Genomic DNA, 20611 nt, shown 5'->3' with positions numbered 1-20611 from the left:
TTTCCCATCCTATTCTTATTACTAGTTCAAAAAAAAGACAAAAATTAACTTGATCTTATTTTTTGCTTTAACATTCATACAGCAGTCTAAATAATATCTTTCTACTTTATAAAAAAATATTTTTTATCAAAATAAATTCAGGCATTTACACATTTCTAGTGCTATATTTAAAAACTAAATAATTTTAATTACATAGAGTACAAAATATCATGTGTTAACCTAGTCTATAGAAACAGTGATAAATTTGCTAGAATCCATGAATGAGCAATAGGAATTTTATACTCACCTTCTCTCCTCCATCTATGACGACGGATTGAAGCTGTTGTAATCGCTGTCCGAGAAATCCTCGGCACTGTTGGAGTGACTTCCACTTTAAGTACTTTCTGGCCTTCTTGTGAAGAATCAGGAGCATCAAATGGTAATGAGTTTTTCATGGCATTGGCAACCTAAAATGATAATATAAAGTCTACACATATTTACACCGAGTATATAATTTATGCTTATTTTACACTTCACATTTCCATAATTTTTTGAATATGTATATGAAGTGGTACTATAAAATATGAAAGTACACAATGTGTCAAAAAAGTTTGTACCTCGGGGTGCCTGGGTGGCTCAGTTCGTTAAGCAACTGCCTTCGGCTCAGGTCATGGTCCTGGAGGCCCGGGATTGAGTCCCGCATCGGGCTCCCTGCTCAGCAGGGAGTCTGCTTCTCCCTCTGACCCTCCCCCCCTCATGCTCATTCTATCTCATTCTCTCTCTCAAATAAATAAATAAAATCTTAAAAAAAAAAAAAGTTTGTACCTCCACTGTTCTGTTGGTTTTTTTTATGGGTGAGCAGAGGGGGAGGAAGAGAGAGAATATTAAGCAGGCTCCATGCCCAGCGTGTGAGCCTGACACAGGGCTCAATCTTACAACCCTGATGCCCTGAGCCAAAATCAAGAATTGGACGCTTAACCAACTGAGCCACCCAGGCACCCCTGTTCTGTATTCCTTTAGGCAGGCTTCTGAAATGAGAATTTACTTTTAAAATGTGAGTTGCATACCCCACAGATTCCTTAAAGTTGTTCACTTTCAAAGAGAAATGGCATTCCAAAGAAAGAAAAATTGTCTAACATTTGAACCCTGTTAAAGAAAATTTAGAAGTTTCTGATTCTTCAGATGAAAAATAACATGCAAAATTTCATTTCTCATAAAAAAAAAAATTAGCCTTCTTTCCACTCCTTTGTTTTCTTAAGGAGAAATTTTCCCTAAACATGTCTGGCATTTTGTCCCACCACTTTCTGTTCCCTCCACAAAAAGAGGAAAATATCTGGCTGGCGAGTAATTATCAACAACTGGTGCATGTTTCTTAATTGGGTAGTGCTAATCTAGCAAAGATCCTGAGCTAGAGAACTGTCTTTCTCATCTCCACTTGGAAAGGACGAGTAAAATGCAGCAACCTGGACAAGTGTGCCAGCTCTGCCAACTCAAACTTCTCCAGGGGGCTGTTCCAACATCTAGACCAAGGGGCGGGGAGGTAAGTCTTTCAATTTAGCTTTTATCAGGAATAAAGATGATGCCTGTTTCTCTACCTGTCAACTGTTCTGTTTATCACCTGGCTCTAGATTTTTTTTTTTTTTTTTTTTTAAAGATTTTTCATTTATTTATTTGACAGAGAGAGACACAGCGAGAGAGGGAACACAAGCAGGGGGAGTGGGAGAGGGAGAAGCAGGCCTCCCGCCGAGCAGGGAGCCCGACGCGGGGCTCGATCCCAGGACCCTGGGACCATGACCTGAGCCGAAGGCAGACGCTTAACGACTGAGCCACCCAGGCGCCCCGGCTCTAGATTTTAATAAAGAAAAGGAGTGTTGTTTGTTGGATCCCTCAAAGACCCTGCACAACAAAAGACTGCTCTAGGCTAGAGATTCTCTTTACCTATATTACCTTGGAAATGCCATCTCTACTTAATTTGTAAGACTGTTACAAGGAGAAAAGTATGAATTTAAAGAGTCTCACAAATACACAGTATTATTATGATGATGTAATTATTTTATCTTGTTTTCCATTTGTTTTAATATAACCCTTAGAGTAAAATTAGTCATGCTGACATGAGAAAAAATGGAAATTCAAATAGCAAAGAATTACTGTAAATGTTACCTCAATAAATTTATAGTTAGCTTAAAATATAAAATATAATACAAAGAAAATGGCCTTAAAACTTGTACTCTTGGGGCACCTGGGTGGCACAGTCAGTTGAATGCCCGACTCTTGGTTTTAGCTCAGGTTGCAATTTCGGGGTCATGAGATCGAGCCCTACGTTGCACTCTGCACTCAGCACAGAGTCTGCTGAGAATCTATCTCCCTCTCCCTCTGACCCTCCCACTTGTGCTATCTCTTTCTCTCTAAAATAAGTGAATAAATCCTTAAAAAAACTGTAAGCTAATATAATTGCAATTAAAATCTACAATATGAAATACGTATCTGTCAAATAAATCTGATTAAAAAACTGTACTCAAAGTGTTACAAGCAAAAAAACATAAATGTTCTTTTTTTTTTGACAGAGAAAGAGAGAGATCACAAGTAGGCAGATAGGCAGGCAGAGGGAGAGGGAGAAGCAGGCTCCCTGCTAAGCATGGAGCCCGATGTGGAGCTCGATCCCAGGACCCTGGGATCATGACCTGAGCCAAAGGCAGATGCTCAACCTAATGAGCCACCCAGGCGCCCCCAAAACCAAAAATACTCTTAAAATACCATTATAACACTACAAAAAGCTTAGAAGACATAAAAATTGCAAAGAAAAACCATCCAGTTGAACCACCTAGATAACCATTAGCATTTGTATGTTGCTTCAGTCTTGTCCAGATTAAAAAATAGTTGTATACTGCTTGACCACTTAACATAAGCCAGCATTTTCCTTTAGTATAAATTTTTGAATATATAATTTTCATCAAGTAAACACAAACTTAATCATTCTCTGCTGTGAAACACCTTTTGTTTTGATTCCTCTATAATTAGAAATAACACCAATGTTGTGCTTATAATACATTAAAAAAATTCAAAATAATTTTCTGGGATGTGTTGCTACACATGGATGGTGGGTAAAGAAAACAAACACACATTACTGAACTGCTTCTGCAAAAGGATGTTCAGAGTTGTGTTATACTGCTACTAGTAATGGAAAGATTTTTTAGAAATACATTTATTTTTTAGAAATATATTTATTTTGTGGAAGAGTATAAAATCTTTTTATATAGAATACAATATTAATTGGCTTTCTTGTCATGCCTGTTGAGAATCTTTTTCTCAGTTTGTGCAATACATATTAATTTTGTTTTAAAAAAACCGGAGGTTTAGAATTTAGATACTCATATGGTCAAAAAAAGGAGCCCAACCTTTTTTTAGTGACTTGTCCCATCACTTAAGCTTAGAAAATCCTTCCATCTCTAGAAATTTGAATAAATGTTTCTAACCTTTCCCTCTTTCTTTAAGGATTTCAAAACATTTAATTATTTATCTGAACTTTATTTTGATATGTGGTAGTAGAGGATCCAAATCAATTTTGTTTTCTCTCCAACAGTTAACCAACTGTTATGGAATAAACCTTTCTTCCTCAATGATTTAGTTTGCCTCATATATTATATACTGAGTAATTTCACTCACTAGTGCCCCTTTCAGGCACAGATATGTTTAATAAAGAATAATAACTTACCAATAGTGGTTGAGAAAAGAGTTCTAGCTGAGCTCTATAAATGATGTCATCAAGGACTTCTTGGCCAAGGTCCCACTGCCCATTATACCTGTGGAGAAGCAGACTGTTAATTATCTCTAGCAAATATTTCTGATCTTTAACAATAACGTTTTTATTGTTCCAAGTCCTACTATTTTGGTTCTAAAACAAGATTTTCACATTTATTTTTGCATCATTTCATTTCTAAACTATCCCACTTTTGGGTACAAGAACAAAATGAAGAGGGGCACCTGGGTGGCTCTGTCAGTTAAAAGTCTGACTCTTGATCTCAGCTCAGGTCTTGATCTCAGGGTCATGAGTTCAAGCCCCACATTGGGCTCCACACTGAGCGTGGAGCATACTTATGAAGATTCCAAATACTAATGTTTAAAATAGTTTACAGATGTCTCCTCACAAATTAGTTTTTATCATGTGTTGATATTTATAGTAATCTATTTAAATGCATTCATGAAAACTTGAGTTATGAACCATGAAGAGAGACAGTTTTCCAGAAAGAAAGCCTGACCAACTTTCAGACTCCAATTTATTCACTAGTTATATTTTGGCTATTTTAAAAAGTGCCAAAAGGACTATGAACAGTTATACACCAACAGATTGGACAACATAGAAGAAGGATAAATTCCTAGAAACATACAACCTACCAGGACTGAATCACCAAGAAACAGAAAATCTGAATAGACCAATTACTGGTAAGGAAATTGAAGCACTAATCAAAAATCTGCCAACAAACATAAGTCCAGAAGACTAGAAGGCTTCACAGGTGAATTCTACCAAACATTTAAAGAAGAATTAGTACCAATCCTTCTCAAACTCTTCCAAACAATAGAAGAGGAGGAAATACTTCCATATTCATTTTACAAGGCCAGCATTATCCTGATACCAAAACCAGACAAGAACACTACAAGAAATAAAATTACAGGCCAATATCCCTGATGAACATAGATGCAAAAATCCTCAACAAAATATTAACAAACCAAATTCAACAATAAAAGGATTATACACCATGATCAAGTGGGATTTATCCTTGGGTTCAAGTATGGTTCAAAATCTGCAATTCAATCAACATGATATACCATATTAACAAAATGAAGGATAAAAAGCATATGATCATCTCAATAGATGCAAAAAAAAGTTTTGACAAAATTCAACATTTTGCTCATGATAAAAACTCAATGAAGTGGGTGTAGAGGGGATATACCTTGACATAATAAAGGCCATATATGACAAGCCCACAGCTAACATCATACTCAATGGTGAAAAGCTGAAAGCTTCTCTAAGATCACGAACAAGACAAGGATGCTTACTCTCCTACTTTGAAAAATTCAACATAGTACTAGAAATTTTAGCCAGAGCAATTAGGCAAAAAAAAAAAAAGGCATCCAAAATCAGAACAGAAAGAGTAAAACTGTCTCTGTTTGCAGATAACATGATATTTATAGAACACCCTAGCAATGTCACTAAAAAACTGTTAGAACCAATAAATACAGTAAAGTTGCAGGATAGAAAAATCAATATACAAAAATCTGTTGCATTTTTATACACTAAAAATGAATTATCAGAAAGAGAAATTGAGAAAAAATTTCCATTCACAATTGCATTAAAATAATACTAGGAATAAATTTAAACAAGAAGATGAAAGATCATATACAGTACACCTGAAGTTTTCATAAAGACACTAATGAAAGAAACAGAAAAACACACAAATAAATGGAAAGATACTCTGTACTCATAGATTGGAAGAATATTGTTAAAATGTCCATACTACCCAAAGCAATATACAGATTCACTGTAATCCCCATCAAAATTCCAATGGTATTTTTCACAGAAATAGAAATAATCCTAAAATTTGTATGGAACCACATAAGACCCTGAATAGGGAAAATAATCTTGAGGAAAAAGAACACAGCTGGAGGCATCACACTTCCTGATTTCAAACTATATTACAGAGCTATAGTAATCAAAACAGTATAGTACTGGCATATAAAACACACATAGATCAGATGGAACAGAGAAAGCCAAGAAATAAACCCACACATACCTGGTCAATGAATTTACAACAAAGGAGCCAAGATTATACAACCAGGAAAGGAGAGTCTCTTCAATAAATGGTGTTGGGAAAACTGAACAGCTACACACAAAAGAATGAAACTGGACCCCTATCTTGCATCATACACAAAAATCAACCTAACATGGATTAAAAACCTAAATGTGAGACCTGAAACCTTAAAACTCTTAGAAGAAACACAGGGAGTAATTTCTCAGACAGCAGCCTTAGCAACATTTTTTTAGGTATGTCTCCTCAGGCAAGAGAAACAAAAGAAAAAATAAACTACTGGGACTACACCAAAATAAAAAGCTTTTGTATAGCAAAGGAAACCACCAACAAAACGAAAAGGCAATCTACTAATGGGAGATTGCAATGATACATCCAATAATGGGTTAATATCCAAAATATATAAAGAACTTCTATACAACTTAACATTAAAAAATAATCTGATTAAAAAAGTGGGCAGAGGACCTGAATAGACATTTTCCAAAGAACACATACAGATGACCAACAAGTACATGAAAAGGTACTTGACATCTTAATCATCAGGGAAATGCAAAGCAAAAGCACAATGAGATATCATCTCATACCTGTAAGAATGGCTTTTATCAAAAAGACAAGAAATAAGTGTTGCCGAAGATGTGGAGAGAGGAAATCCTGTATACTATTGGTGAAAATGTAAACTGGTACAGACAGTATGGCAAACAGTATGGAGGTCCCTCAAAAAATTAAAAATAAAACTACCATATGATCTAGCAATTCCACTGCTGGTATATATCCAAAGGAAACAAAATCACTAACTCAAAAAGATCTGCACTCCATTCATTGCAACATTATTTACAATAACCAAGACATGGAAACAATCTAAGTATTCACTGACAGATGAATGGGTAAAAAACCCAAATTCACAGATACAGAAAACAGACTGGTGGCTGCCAGAGGTGGGGGGTGGGGGTGGTATAAAGAATGCAAGTGGTGACAAGGTACGAACTTCTAGCTGTAAGATAAATAAGTCTGGGGAGGTATGGTGACTAGAGTTAACCATACTGTATTGTATATTTGAAAGTTGCTAAGACAGATTTTAAAAAGTTTGCATCACATTCATAACTGTATGTAGTGATGGATGTTAACTAAACTTATTGTGGTGATCATTTCACAATATAAAATATATCTAATCATTATGTTGTACACCCAAAATTAACACAATCTTATATGTCAATTGTATCTCAATTTCAAAAATTGTCTTTAATCATTATTATACTGCTCTCAAATAACAAGTGTATATTCATTAAAAAAATACAAAAAAAATTCATATTAGAAAAAGAAGATAATGGGTGCACCATGGAACAAAAGAGTCAGTGTTGTGCACCTGATAAGAAAAAAAGGAAAATATTAAGTTTCCAAACGTTATAAGAATTCACTCAGTTTCACAGTCTATCTACTTACATGGCATAATAAACCCCTGTGAGAAGTTGCACCATGAATTCGGGATCCAATACTATTCGACCACAGAGTTCTTTCCAGTGTTTTTCATGTTGCCGTGGAAACCCACTCACACAAACCCTAGGAAAATACGGCATTTGCCATGTGTGACTTCATGATTCATTAAACATTTTTCCTTTCATAAATTCATTTATTCAGTTATTCATTCCTCATATTTATTAAGTACCTGCTTATGTGCCAGTCACTGTCCCGGGCCTAGGCATACAGTTATGAACAGGCAAAAAGATAACAATAAAATCCATGCTCTCACAAAGCATACACTCTAGAGGACTGTATCAATAAAAGCAGTAACTTTTCTCAAATAGCTATGTCTGTCATCTTCCTCCATCTTTAGAAAAAAATTGTATAACTTTTACACGTCCCAAATTTTATCGGGATGAATTGGTGGGAGATACAGAAATCTCAAAACAAATAAAAGGACATTTCAAAATATCTGATGTCTATGAGGCCATTTTTTTTTAAGATTTTATTTTTAAGTAATCTCTATACCCAACATAGGGCTTGAACTCACAACCCCAAGATCAAGAGTTGCACGCTTTACCGACTAAGCCAGCCAGGTGCCACTGTGAGGCCATTTTTAAATTAAAGTGCCACAACAATTCTCTGTCTTCATCTCATTAAGAGATGCTTCTAGAAAAGTTATGTTGAGTAATTATCAAAAGTTATAATGTACCTATATTATTTTAACCAATTAATTTGTTAGAATAATTGTAATGGTAAATGAGTCCAAAAGAAATTTTTGTGTTTAGTGCATTATGATATCTGAGAATTTTTTTAAAATCTCAATTTACAGGGGCGCCTGGGTGGCTCAGTCGATTGGACGTCTGCCTTCGGCTTGGGTCATGATCCCGGGGTCCTGGGATCGAGCCCCTCTGTTGGGCTCCTTGATCGGCGGGGAGCCTGCTTCTCCTCCCACTCCCCAGGGCTTGTGCTCTTTCTCTCTGTCTTACAAATAAATAAATAAAATCTTTAAAAAAAGTTTAAAATCTCAATTTACATATATATTTTTGTAGCAGAGATATACAACTAAGAGATCAATAAAAGGACTTGTAAGCATAGCAGCATCTGGCTGGCTCAATCAGGAGACCATGTGACTCCTGATCTTGGGATTGTGAGTTAGAGCCCCATGTTGAATGTGGAATCTACTTAAAAACAACACCAACTTCAAACCAAACCAAACAACCACAAAAAAACCCAAAAGTACAAAATAAGACCTACAACAATGGTTAAATTAAACAGAAAAAAAAGACTTGTAAGTATAATATGGCATTAGGATAAAATTATGTGAGTAAAGTGGCAGGAAAGATCAATTTCAAGGAGAAAAAGGAACAATATAATGTCAGACTATTAAAAGCCTGTTCATCTATTCTTCATATGGATGATGGTTGGTATTTACATTATACACATTTAAAATACTAACCTAACAATTATTTTATTATGTCAATATTTACATACTAGAAATCATACCATTTGCAACTATTTAAGATAAAATGAAAAATTTTAATGTTAACTTAAAATTTGTGAGAGCTACACAGATTTTTAAAATTCTTTAGGGAATATATGAACAGAAGTGTGAGGATTACTAAACTCTATCATCATTTTTGCTGTTAAGAAAATCTATCTTAGGGGCACCTGGGTGGCTCAGTTGGTTAAGCAACTGACTTCAGCTCGGGTCATGATCCTGGAGTCCCAAGATCGAGTCCCACATTGGGCTCCCTACTCAGTTTCTCCCTTTGACCCTCCCCACCTCTCATGCTCTCTCTCTCGCTCTCATTCTCTCTCAAATAAATAAATAAAAATCTTAAAAAAAAAAAAGAAAAGAAAATCTATTTTAGAGGTGCGTGGGTGGCTCAGTTGTTAGGCATCTGCCTTCGGGTCAGGTCATGATCCCAGGGTCCTGGGATCGAGCTTCACATCGGGCTCCCTGCTCCGCGGGAAGACTGCTTCTCCCTCTCCCACTCCCCCTGCTTGTGTTCCCTCTCTCGCTGTGTCTCTCTCTGTCAAATAAATAAATAAAATCTTTAAAGAAAAAAAAGGAAAAGAAAATCTATTTTAAAAAAAGTCTACCAAGTGCCACAAAAATTAGAGATTTGGCAGGTTTTGTTTTAATGAATCAACAATACTTATAGACTTATCTATGGATAGGTAGTAAGTGTTTAAATAGTATACTCTCTTGATAACAGTAATCAGGTTAGAGACAAAAATTTTGTTAGTCATTAATCATGTTATTACAGGCAAGTGAAAATAATATAGCTATATTAAGAGAATCTACAAAATCAAACTTATAGCTAATTTAGATTGGCCTTTCCCCAATTAGCAAAAACAGTTTTGTTATAAATAGAACCTTACTCTCTTCCCAGTAACATAATAGCATGAACTTGAACAAAACATTTGTGGGTGGACAGTCTCTTGAGGGGGGCATGAATCCCCATGATCCCTCTGTCCTGGTATTCACACCCCGGATATCCCTGACTCTTGGGTGTGGGCGGGAACCATGACTTGTTTCCAACCAACAGAATATGGCAAAGATAATGGGATTTCCATGACTACATGTACATGATTATGTGATTATGTTATATAACAAAATTGTACTGCAGGTCTTCCTGGAGTCTCTCACTCTTTCTCTGCTTAAAAGAAGTGAGCTACCATGTTGTAGGCTGCCTATGCTGGGGAGACAAAGAACTGAGGCTGGCCTTCAACAGAGAGCCAATAAGAAACTGAAGCCCTCAGTCCTGCAACTAGAAGAACTGGATTCGGCCAAGAAAAGTGTGTAATACCTCAATTAAGCCTCAGATAAAACTGCACCTCTAGCCGACATCTTAACCACAGCTTTATAACACCCTAAGCAGAGGACCCAGCTAACACATGCCTAGACTCCTCACCCACACAAACTGTGGAAATAATAAATGTGTGCTATTTGGCTGCTAAGTTCATTGTATGTGGCAATTTGTTATGAGGCAACAGAAAACTAATACAGCATTTAACCTTTTTGAGGGGCTCAGTTTCCTCAAGTAAAAATCAGTTGGATGGAATGAACTCAGGGTTCCTTCTATAATGGAAATTCTCTGATTCAAAGGCTACTCTGACTCGAAACTAATTTATATTAAATTTTTTTTCTATACTGGTGTTTAAATTTCAGCTCAGCTCTGTCCAAATTATTAGAAATTCTGATTTAGTAAAGACTAGAACACACAGGGGCGCCTGGGTGGCTCAGTCATTAAGCGTCTGCCTTGGGCTCAGGTCATGGTCCAAGGGTCCAGGGATCGAGCCCCGCATCAGGCTCCCTGCTTCTCCCTCTCCCACTTCCCCTGCTTGTGTTCCTGCTCTTTCTCCCTCTCTGTCAAATAAATAAATAAAATCTTAAAAAGAAAAAAAAAGACTAGAACACACAAATACAAATGAGACATACAGATAATTGGCACTATTGCTAAACTTATCCAAAGCACAGTTATTTGTGAAATATGTAAATGAAAAAATTCACATTCCTTTAGACTTTTTCCACATATAGGACTATTTATTCAAAGCTCTCAAAGTGATTTACAAAACTTGGCATACAGGCAGTGATTAGGTGTTTCACTAAACCACCCTAAACTTACGACATCTTGGCTTAACTTAATGTTCAGCCAGAAAATAGCTCTTTAATGCTGAAATATTTTCAAAAGTCATGATACATGAGGGATGATAAGGATTCCTATAGGAATGTAAGCTTCCTGAGTTTTGTTTACTGCTCTATTGCAACAAATTAGAACAGCACCTAACCAGAGAATATGTGCTCAATAATATTTGTCAAATAAATGAATGTGAAAGCTAACGATAATTTTCTTCTCACCTGGAACCCATCCGACAAAGAGACTGGTAAGATGAAGCAGGCATATACACAATAGCAGAATTATAACATAACATGAGAAAACTCAGGACTTCAAACCTAGAAAAAATAAAACAAAGGTAAAGGGTTACAAACAATTATTTCTACTGGAGACTATGATTTCTTTGTTGGGTAGTTATAATAAGAATGTATATAATAGTGACTTTCCTGATTTCTCAGATTGCTGTGATATCCTACTCAATGATCTCTGTTTTCATTTTCTTTATTAAAGGTCACATCCCTTGCTACCATCTATATTTTTATCAAAAGTAAACCACTGTGCTTGAACTGATGACTCCCTATTACATTAATCCACCGTTCCCATTGACTACATGATAAAATCCAAACTCATCATGGCATAAAAGGCCTTTAAAATCCACCCTTGGGGTGCCTGGATGGTTCATTTGTTGGGCGTCCAACTCCTGATTTTGACTTGGGTCACTGTCTTGGGGTCCCGAGCTTGAGCCCCACATCAGGCTCTGTGTTCAGTGGGGAGTCTGCTTAAGGTTCTCTCTCCCTTGGGGCGCCTGGGTGGCTCAGTTGGTTAAGCGACTGCCTTCGGCTCAGGTCATGATCCTGGAGTCCCGGGATCAAGTCCCGCATCGGGCTCCCTGCTCGGCAGGGAGTCTGCTTCTCCCTCTGACCCTCTTCCCTCTTGTGCTCTCTCTCATTCTCTCTCTCTCAAATAAATAAATAAAATCTTTAAAAAAAAAAAAGGTTCTCTCTCCCTTGCCTCTCTTCCCTGTGCTCTAAAAATAAATAAATAAATCTTAAAAAAATAAATAAAATCCATCCTCAACCTACCTCTCCAACCTTACTTCCCTCCACTGCCTACCACATACACCACACTACATCGATCTTCTTACCACTCCATGAGTATATCATAACTTTTCATAACTCCTTGCTTTTATGGAGGCTGCCCTTTCTTACTAGAACATACTTTTTCGCTTGGGAAATTCCTGCTTAGGTTTCAAGTGTTGGCTCAAATTTTTAACTTAGACATAAAACCGTTCTTAATTCTCCCGGCTAAAGGAAAGAGTTCCCTTTGTTGTGTAGCTCTAATACAGCATTTATCCCAGGGAATCATAATTCCTTGTCTTTACCGATGTTTTACCTATTTAATAATAAGCAACTTTACTCATTTATCATCTCTATCTCTAGTGTCCAGCACAGTGTCTAATACATTATAATTGCTCAATAAATTTTTATTGAATGAATAAATGATTTTATTTAATGAGTAAGGATTTCTTTTCTTTCTTTTTTAAACCAGGGATTTTTTTCCTTAGGATTTTATTTGAGAGAGAGAGAGTGCACACAAGCAGTGGGAAGGGGCAGAGGCGAGAGGAAGAAGCAGACTTCCCGCTGAGCAGGGAACCTGACGTGGGGCTTGATCCCAGGACCCTGAGATCATGAACTGAGTCGAAGGCAGACGCTTAACGGACTGAGCCACCCAGGCACCCCTGAATAAAGATTTCTTAAGCTATACAGTCTCTAAGGAATGTGGTTCCTTAACCTGGAGGCACACTATTTAAGGGCATTCTGGAATGATATATTCCTGTGCTTCAACCCAGACTGACCCAATTAGAATCTAGGAGGGCATGATCCAGGGAAGTTGTTCTTCTAAAAAGCTTTCCATAGGTGGTAAGGAGTATATGGAAACTCTTTGTACTATTTTTGAAACATTTTTTATAAGTCTGAAATTATTTCAAAATAAAAAGTTAAAAACTGACTTGAAAGTCTGACTTGGAAGCAGTCATATCTTCAGATCCCTTCTCCTTCTCTATGCTGTAAGGTTTATTGAAGACTTATTATTTTAAGGATAAAAGAAAATTCTACTTGAGAACCACCAAGCCCAACTGTGGTTTGGAGTGAGGGTTGGAGGGAGAGATACCATACTGAAAACAGGAAAAATAAATATTTCTTACTGGATATTGAAACCTGAAGCTCTCCTTCCCTTCTGGGCCACAAGAATGCTAGGCCACCCCACTAATTGAGAGACCAGAAGAGCTTTTGATTACCCTAAGAGGAAAGACTTAAGAGGTATAGACTTGGGAAGTTCTCCAACTGAATAGCTCAGTGAAGTTCATAGTCAACTAGCCCTACTCACAAGGTCAGAGCTGTTCATATTTTATTTCCTTTCCTTCGTCTTCCTTAGTATAAGGGGGTGGGGAGGATTATCAGACATCTGAGGAACTCCACTAACGTGAAAATGAGATCAAAATAAAGAAATACAAAAGGGGGGGCACAATTTGGAGGAAACACAGAATATATAAAGAGAAAAAAAACTTTAAACAGGGGCGCCTGGGTGGCTCAGTCGTTAAGCATCGGCCTTCGGCTCAGGTCATGATCCCAGGGTCCTGGGATCAAGCCCCACATTAGGCTCCCTGCTCAGGGAGAAAAAGAAGTAATCTTTTTTTTTAAAGATTGTATTTATTTATTTGAGAGAGAGAGATACAGCGAGAGAGGGAACACAAGCAGGGGGAGTGGGAGAGGGAGAAATAGGCCTCCCACGGAGCAGGGAGCCCGATGCGGGGCTCGATCCCAGGACCCTGGGACCATGACCTGAGCCAAAGGCAGATGCTTAACGACTGAGCCACTCAGACGCCCCTAAATAAATAAAATCTTAAAAAAGAAACCAAAAACTTTAAACAAGTAAATTATCATTAAAATTCTTAAAAATACAAGAGATGTGGTTTCTAGGGAAAAAAAACACAACCACCAGGATCTATTTTAAAAAAATACTTAGAAAATCAGAAAAGTGAGATATACAAAATATAACGGCAGAAATTAAGAACTCAAGAAAAAGACTGGTGGATGAAGTTGAGGAACTATCACAGAAAGTAAAGCAAAAGGAAAAAGACATGGCAGATGGAGAGAAAAGAGGACCACTCCAAGAGTTCCAACATCCAAATAATAAAACCACCAGAAGACAGATAGTAAAAGACAGATAATAAAAGACAAATAATAAAAGACCAGATAAAATGGAGAGGCTTAACTAATTAACAAAAACAATTCAAGAAAATTTTCCAGTCTAAAGGACATGAGTTTCTAAATCAAAAAAGTCCACCTAGTGCTCAGCACAATGGAGGAAATAAGCCTATACCAAGAAATATCACAGTGGAATTTCAGAATACTAGTAAAAAAGAATGAAGATATAGGTACAGGAAACAGATCCATGCAGGAAAAAGACAAAAGGAATCCCAGGATAAGAGTGAAGGGAGATCCCAAGATAATAAGTGTACATCAGGTAAAGAGGGTGATACAGTCCAGATTGGAGTAAGTCAAAAGGCTCCAGGAACCCCTTTTGTAGAAAAATGAAATTGAGAGATAACTGATATGAATGAAGACTTACAAGGAGATTTACACAACTGATAGAGAATTTACAGTTGAATTATAAAGCAAATAATAAACAAAGGAAAAAAAGACAATTATGAACTTCAAGTAAATCAAAAAGGTATGCAGGAAAGGAAAAGGAATCATTTAATCACAAACCTCAGTCATATAAAGGGAAGGAAGCTTCAAATGAATTGTGGTCATTCAGAGTAATAACAAATTTGAAAAATGAAAATGAAAAATGAAATGAAAAATGAGTTTCCCACAGTTACAACAGAGCTACACTGAGAGGACAGGAGAATGAGAGAAATAATGAGCTAAACCCCTATCTTTCAAAGGGATAAGTTGTTAGATAATGTCCGAGACTGAAAAATTAAGAAGCAGCAAGTTCCTCAAAGATGTGGAAGTAAACATTAAGAGAGTCAGTTAAAAGCAAGATTTCTCAACCTTGGCACCATTAGCATTTTGGGCTAGATAAGTGTGGGAGATGTGGCCCAGCACTGCAGGATGAGCAACATCACTGACCTCTACACATGAGATGCCTATAGCAGCCCTCCCTCCCACACCTAGTTGTGACAATCAAACAAATCTCCAGATATCGGCAAATGTTTGCTGAAGGCAGAAATGCCCTGGTTGAGAACCACTAGTTACAAGTTGTTATAGTATGTGGGAAAGGAAAAACAGTAGGGGGGAGGGGAAGAGCTGGAGATTGCAATTTTTCTTAATAAACTGTATAGAATGAATGTATGTTTAAATTTGAAAATATATATCTGCCTGTGCATATGTGTGTATTCCTGATACAGTTGACAAAAACTAAAACATACAGCAAAAACAAAACAGTAGCACAGTGAGATACCACATTTCACAATCAGTATGATGGCTATACTCAAAAAGATGGACGCTGCTTGTGGGAATGTATAATGGTACACTTACTCTAGAAAACATTATGATAGTTCCTCAGAAAGTTAAGCATTGAATTCTCATATGACCTAACTATAATGGAATATTATTCAGTCATACAAAAGAAGTACTGACACACATTACCACATAAATGAATCTTGAAAGTGTGCTAAGAAGCCAGACACATAAGGCCACATATTGTGTAATTCTATTTACATGAAAAGTCTAGAACAGACAGAATTCTACAGACAGAAAAGTGAGATACATGGTGGCCAGGGGCTGGAAAGAAGGAAAGGGGAATTTCTCTGTGGTGTGATAAAAATGTCCTGGAATTAAATAGTGGTAGTGCACAACCTTATAAATATACTAGAAATCACTGAATTGTACACTATAAGGGGTGAATTTTATGGTATACGAATTATCCCTCAATTAAAAGTAATTTTAGGGGCACCTGGGTGGCTCAGTCAGTTAAGCATCGGCCTTTGGCTCAGGTCATGATTGGGATTGAGTCCCGTATTGGGCTACATGTTCAGCAGGGAGCCTGCTTCTCCCTCTGCCCCTCCCCCCGCTTGTGAGCACACACGTTCTCTCTCACAAAAATAAATAAAATCTTTTAAAAAATAATAAAAATTTTAAAAGTCAATAATTAACTGAAAATGTGCAAGGTGTAAAACACAGTGCAGTTTTCTTAATATTTTAAAAACTCAGCGGGAAGCCTGCTTCTCCCTCTCCCATGCCCCCTGCTGGTGTTCCTGCTCTCGCTATCTCTCTCTGTCAAATAAATAAAATCTTAAAAAAACAAACAAAAAAAACCTCTTGGAAATCATTAGGAAAAAATATACAGTTCAATATGAAAAATGGACACAGGACATGAATATACATTTCACAGGTCAGGAAAAATAACTAGTAAATTAATGTACTAAAAGTGTTCATACCTAGTCATAATTAAGGAAATGTCAAGTAGAACAATGTAACATCAATTTTTAATGATCAGATTGGCAAAGATTAAAAAATTTGAAAATACCCAATATTGGGGATTAGTATAAGGAAATAGGCCTTCTCAAACTACTGGTAGGAGATTCAGTTCATGCAGATGTTCAGGGGAGGGTAATTTGGAAGTATGTACAAAGTGAAAAAGGAGATACTCTTTAGCTTAGCAATTTTTTTTTAAAGATTTTATTTATTTATTCGAGAGAGAGAGAAAATGAGAGACAGAGAGCACGAGAGGGAAGAGGGTCAGAGAGAGAAGCAGACTCCCTGCTGAGCAGGGAGCCCGATGTGGGACTCAATCCAGGGACTCCAGGATCATGACCTGAGCGGAAGGCAGTCGCTCAACCACCTGAGCCACCCAGGCGCCCTAGCTTAGCAATTTCATTGCTAGGAATTTATCTTACGGATTAACTTTGGTGCTCCCATGCAAATATATATACAAAAAAAGTAAAGCAAACTGAGTTCCTTGCAATATTGTTTATATTAGCAAAAAAATGAAACAATCTAAATTTTAGTTGATCTAAAGACTGGCTAAGGATCTAAAGATCTTTAAGACTGGCTAAAAACTGATGGTACATACATAGAATGAAATACTAAGTAGTCATTAAAAAAGAATGTGGAGACCTCTATATGCTGTTAGAAAAGTAAGGCTAAGATTTATTCTTAAAGGGGAAAAAGTTACAGAATCCAGTGTGCATGGGCCTGCATATGCTTAAGATTGAATATATGCTTTTGCATGCATTAAAATTTTCTGAAAAGACACACAGCAAAATAGCTAACAGTTTAACTACTGAGAGTGGAAACGATGGTTAGAGGGAAGAGGACACATACTTTTCTCTTTGTACTCCCATCTATTTTCATCTATTTATATTCTGTTCTATTTAAAATTTACCACAAGTATATAATGTTCTACATTTAAAAATTAAAATTAGAAAACAAAAAGGGAACCAGGTAACCAGATGACTTTTATGCAGTCTGCAGACTATAGTATGAGCCACTCTTTTTTTTAAATATTTATTTGAGAGAGAGAACGTGTGAGCAGGGGGGGAGGAGCAGAGGGAGAGGAAGACAGAGAATCCTCAAGCAGACTCCCTGCTGAGCACAGAGCCCAATGCAGGGCTCAATCCCAGGATGCTAAGATCATGACCTGGGCCAAAATCAAGATTCAGATGCCCAACCAATTGAGCCCCCCAGGCACTCCCATGAACCACTTTTTTTTTTTAAAGATTTATTGATTTGAGAGACAGAGAGCACAAGCAGGGGAGAGGGGGACTGGAGAGGGGAGGGACAGAGGGGAGGGGCAGAGGGGAGAGAGAGAGAGAGAGAGAGCACAAGCAGAGGAAGAAGCAGAAACCCTGCTGAGCAGGGAGCTCTACATGGGGCTCCATCCCAGGACCCTGAGATCACCACCTGAGCCAAAGGCAGATGCTTAAATGATTGGGCCACCCAAGTGCCCCTCTTTTAATGTGAATTTTATATTGTGAAATGATTTGAATAAACCAATATAACTATATAGAAAAAAAAATTAAACTGTTACTTCAAGTTGGGATAAGGCCTTCTCCAAGTGTTATATAGCACCCTGCTGGCTAATAGAGGATGATCACTAAAGCTGAATTCCAAAACAATGTGTTAGAATGCAAGGAAAGCCAATGCATTTTCTATCACATGGGTAATACTGGAAAGACCCATAAAAAGAACCAGAATTCCAGACTGAAGCACGATCAAAGGTCAATGACCATGGAAATTTGCTTGATTCTATATTCCTTCCATAACTCTAATATTATAACCAACAAGATAAGAATACTATTTTACTACAAACATTATGCAATAATAGTATCACTAACATTTACTATATACCAGGCACTGTCCTAAGCATGTTTCAGATGTCGCCTCATTTATTCCTCACAACAACCATGTATGTTAATATGTGGTAAGGAATTTGGCCTTGCCCAAAGAGAGGTCTGGCCTTTGCCCTCAGCTGCCCTCAGCTTCTGGGAAGTAACCCATATCATACCTGACAGCTTTGTTTCAGGTGGGGGCTGGTAACACAGAAACATAAAATAATCCTGAAATTTGAAATACCCATAACATCTTGGGTGATGTAAGAAAAATATAGGCAGTGCCAGAAGAATTCCATAATAAAATGGAAATGGTATGTGCAGAAAAGTGCTACCAAGGAATGCAAAGAGGTGCTCAAAGTACTCATTAACAGGGAGCCTCTTTTTTCCCTAGGGTTAACTCTGGCACTACCCGACAAGCTGCTAGATTCTACTGTCACCTAGACAGAGTGATAGTCACTCACTGACCAACAAAGAGCTATCTGATTTAGGGATGGCAGTTCTAAAATGAATGGACTATATCTTGTTTGGAAGGCTGCCACTCTGATTGAAGAAGGTTAAGAACAAATCAGGTTGGTAGGTGGACTTAACTGCATTCTGTTTACCCCAATGAGTTTTTACCAGCTCATGGGTAGTGGCCAATGGCCTCCACATATGGTCCTGCAGGAGGGCAAGGGAAAACTGGCCTATTAAAGGGATGCCTGCAAGGGGAATAACCCTATGGAAATCACCATGGGAATTTGAGGAGTGTATTAAAGTAAGATTATGCCTATACCTATCAGGGGAATCAGAAGGCAACTGGTATCAATGAGTAGACATCCCAGTGTGCTTGAAGTGATCATCTGTGTCCATGAAATGAGTGGACATGGTGGTACTGCAGCGATGCAGAGATGGGCTGAATTTAGACATATTCTTTTTACACCCTGAGGTAAAAGCTGCTGGTAAGAACTGTTGTTTGCCAACAAGAGAGACAAAGACTGCAGATGGCTATGGGGCGGATTACCCTGGGGTAAGGCCCTACACAGCTGACAGCTGGACTGATGCCAGTAGCCCCTGGAAGATACAAATGGGTCCTGACAGGAACAGACACTTACTCTGCACTAAACTTTGCTTATCTGATGATAGGTCAAATGTTCAGAGTACTATAAAATGACCAGAAGATATTGTACCAATTTGGACTGCTGAGTCACATGTTTTTCAGAGCAAGGAACACACTTTACAGCCCATAAGGTCTAACAATATGTAAAGAGATATCCTAAGCATAATGGTTTGACAGGTAAGTGGAACAAGCAACTGAAACATCTCTCATCTAAAATGGGACAGGGAAAAGGGGGTGGGAATGAAGCACGAAGGGCAGGTTTACACAGGACAGTCACCACTAGACAGATTTCTCTGCTTTTCTGGGGATGTGGGAAGAGGTGGATAGACAATGTTGGTAAGACTTCCCAATTCTTCCTAACATAATGGTATAACTATACTTCTTCTTTCTTCCCCACAACTCAACTTTTCTTTTCCTATCTAAAGCACTGGTCTTGGGGCACCTGGTGGCTCAGTCAGTTAAGCGGCTGCCTTCAGCTTGGGTCATGATCTCAGGGTCTCAGGGTCCTGGGATCGAGCCCCGCATCGGCTCCCTGCTCAGCGGGGAGCCTGCTTCTTCCTCTACCTGCTATTCCACCCCAATGTGCTCTCTCTCTCTCAAATAAATAATTAAAAATAATAATAATAATAAAGCACTGGTCTAGGACCATGCCAAGACAGGGCTGTAACTGCAGGTGCCAGAAGCAGAGGATTTCTAAGCAAGAAATAGTAACTGTATCTTTAATTCCCAAGAGCCTGATGGGATGAGTGGTACCTTCATCCCATCTGGCAAAACTGGGGTTGATACTGAGTGCAGATGTATCACCTAGCGGTCAAGAGCTCACTAGTTCTTGGGGCGCCTAGATGGCTCAGTCGGTTAAGCATCTGCCTTCGGCTCAGGTCATGATCTCGGAGTCATGGGATCAAGCCCCGCGTCAGGTTCCCTGCTCAGCAGGGAGTCTGCTTGTCCCTCTGCCCACTCCCCTGGTTCATACTCTTTATCTCTTAAATAAATAAAAATAAAATCTTTTTTTTTTAATATTTTATTTTTATTTATTTGAGAGGGGGAGAGAGAGGAAACAAAACCACAGAGCAGGGGGAGGAAGCAGCAGACTCCCCGCTGAGCAGGGAGCCTGACATGGGGCTTGATCCTAGGACTCCAAGATCATGACCTGAGCTGAAGGCAGATGCTTAACCGACTAAGCTACCTGGGCACCCCTATATCAGAGTCTTAAAAGGGTGAAACCATTTGTTGGTGAGACCACTCCTGCTTTTAAACCTGATAAAGTCAAAAAGAAGCCTGCAAACCTGAGTGACATTGTTCTAGG

At 38.0% G+C, this 20611-nt stretch overlaps 1 protein-coding gene across 10 annotated transcripts in view; it reads right to left on the bottom strand.

Moving 5' to 3' along the window:
* HYCC2 (hyccin PI4KA lipid kinase complex subunit 2) overlaps positions 1 to 20611 on the bottom strand; it is an 83825-nt gene that overhangs the window by 12633 nt on the left and 50581 nt on the right. For all 10 annotated transcript variants that reach the window (XM_073880364.1, XM_073880390.1, XM_073880360.1 and 7 more), the window contains 4 exons: positions 11110 to 11205; positions 7224 to 7340; positions 3692 to 3779; positions 287 to 446 (listed from right to left, as the gene is read on the bottom strand). In XM_073880364.1, coding sequence (XP_073736465.1) covers positions 287 to 446; positions 3692 to 3779; positions 7224 to 7340; positions 11110 to 11205 — 461 coding nt within the window. The remainder of the gene's footprint in view (positions 1 to 286; positions 447 to 3691; positions 3780 to 7223; positions 7341 to 11109; positions 11206 to 20611) is intronic.

This window comes from Callorhinus ursinus, unplaced genomic scaffold (genome assembly GCF_003265705.2).
Source record: "Callorhinus ursinus isolate GAN/ISIS: 27379988/994484 unplaced genomic scaffold, GSC_fseal_2.0 scaffold2, whole genome shotgun sequence".
Classification (NCBI taxonomy): Eukaryota; Metazoa; Chordata; class Mammalia; order Carnivora; family Otariidae; genus Callorhinus; species Callorhinus ursinus.
Note: the sequence above shows the minus strand (reverse complement) of the source record. Positions and strands in the feature narration are given on the sequence as shown.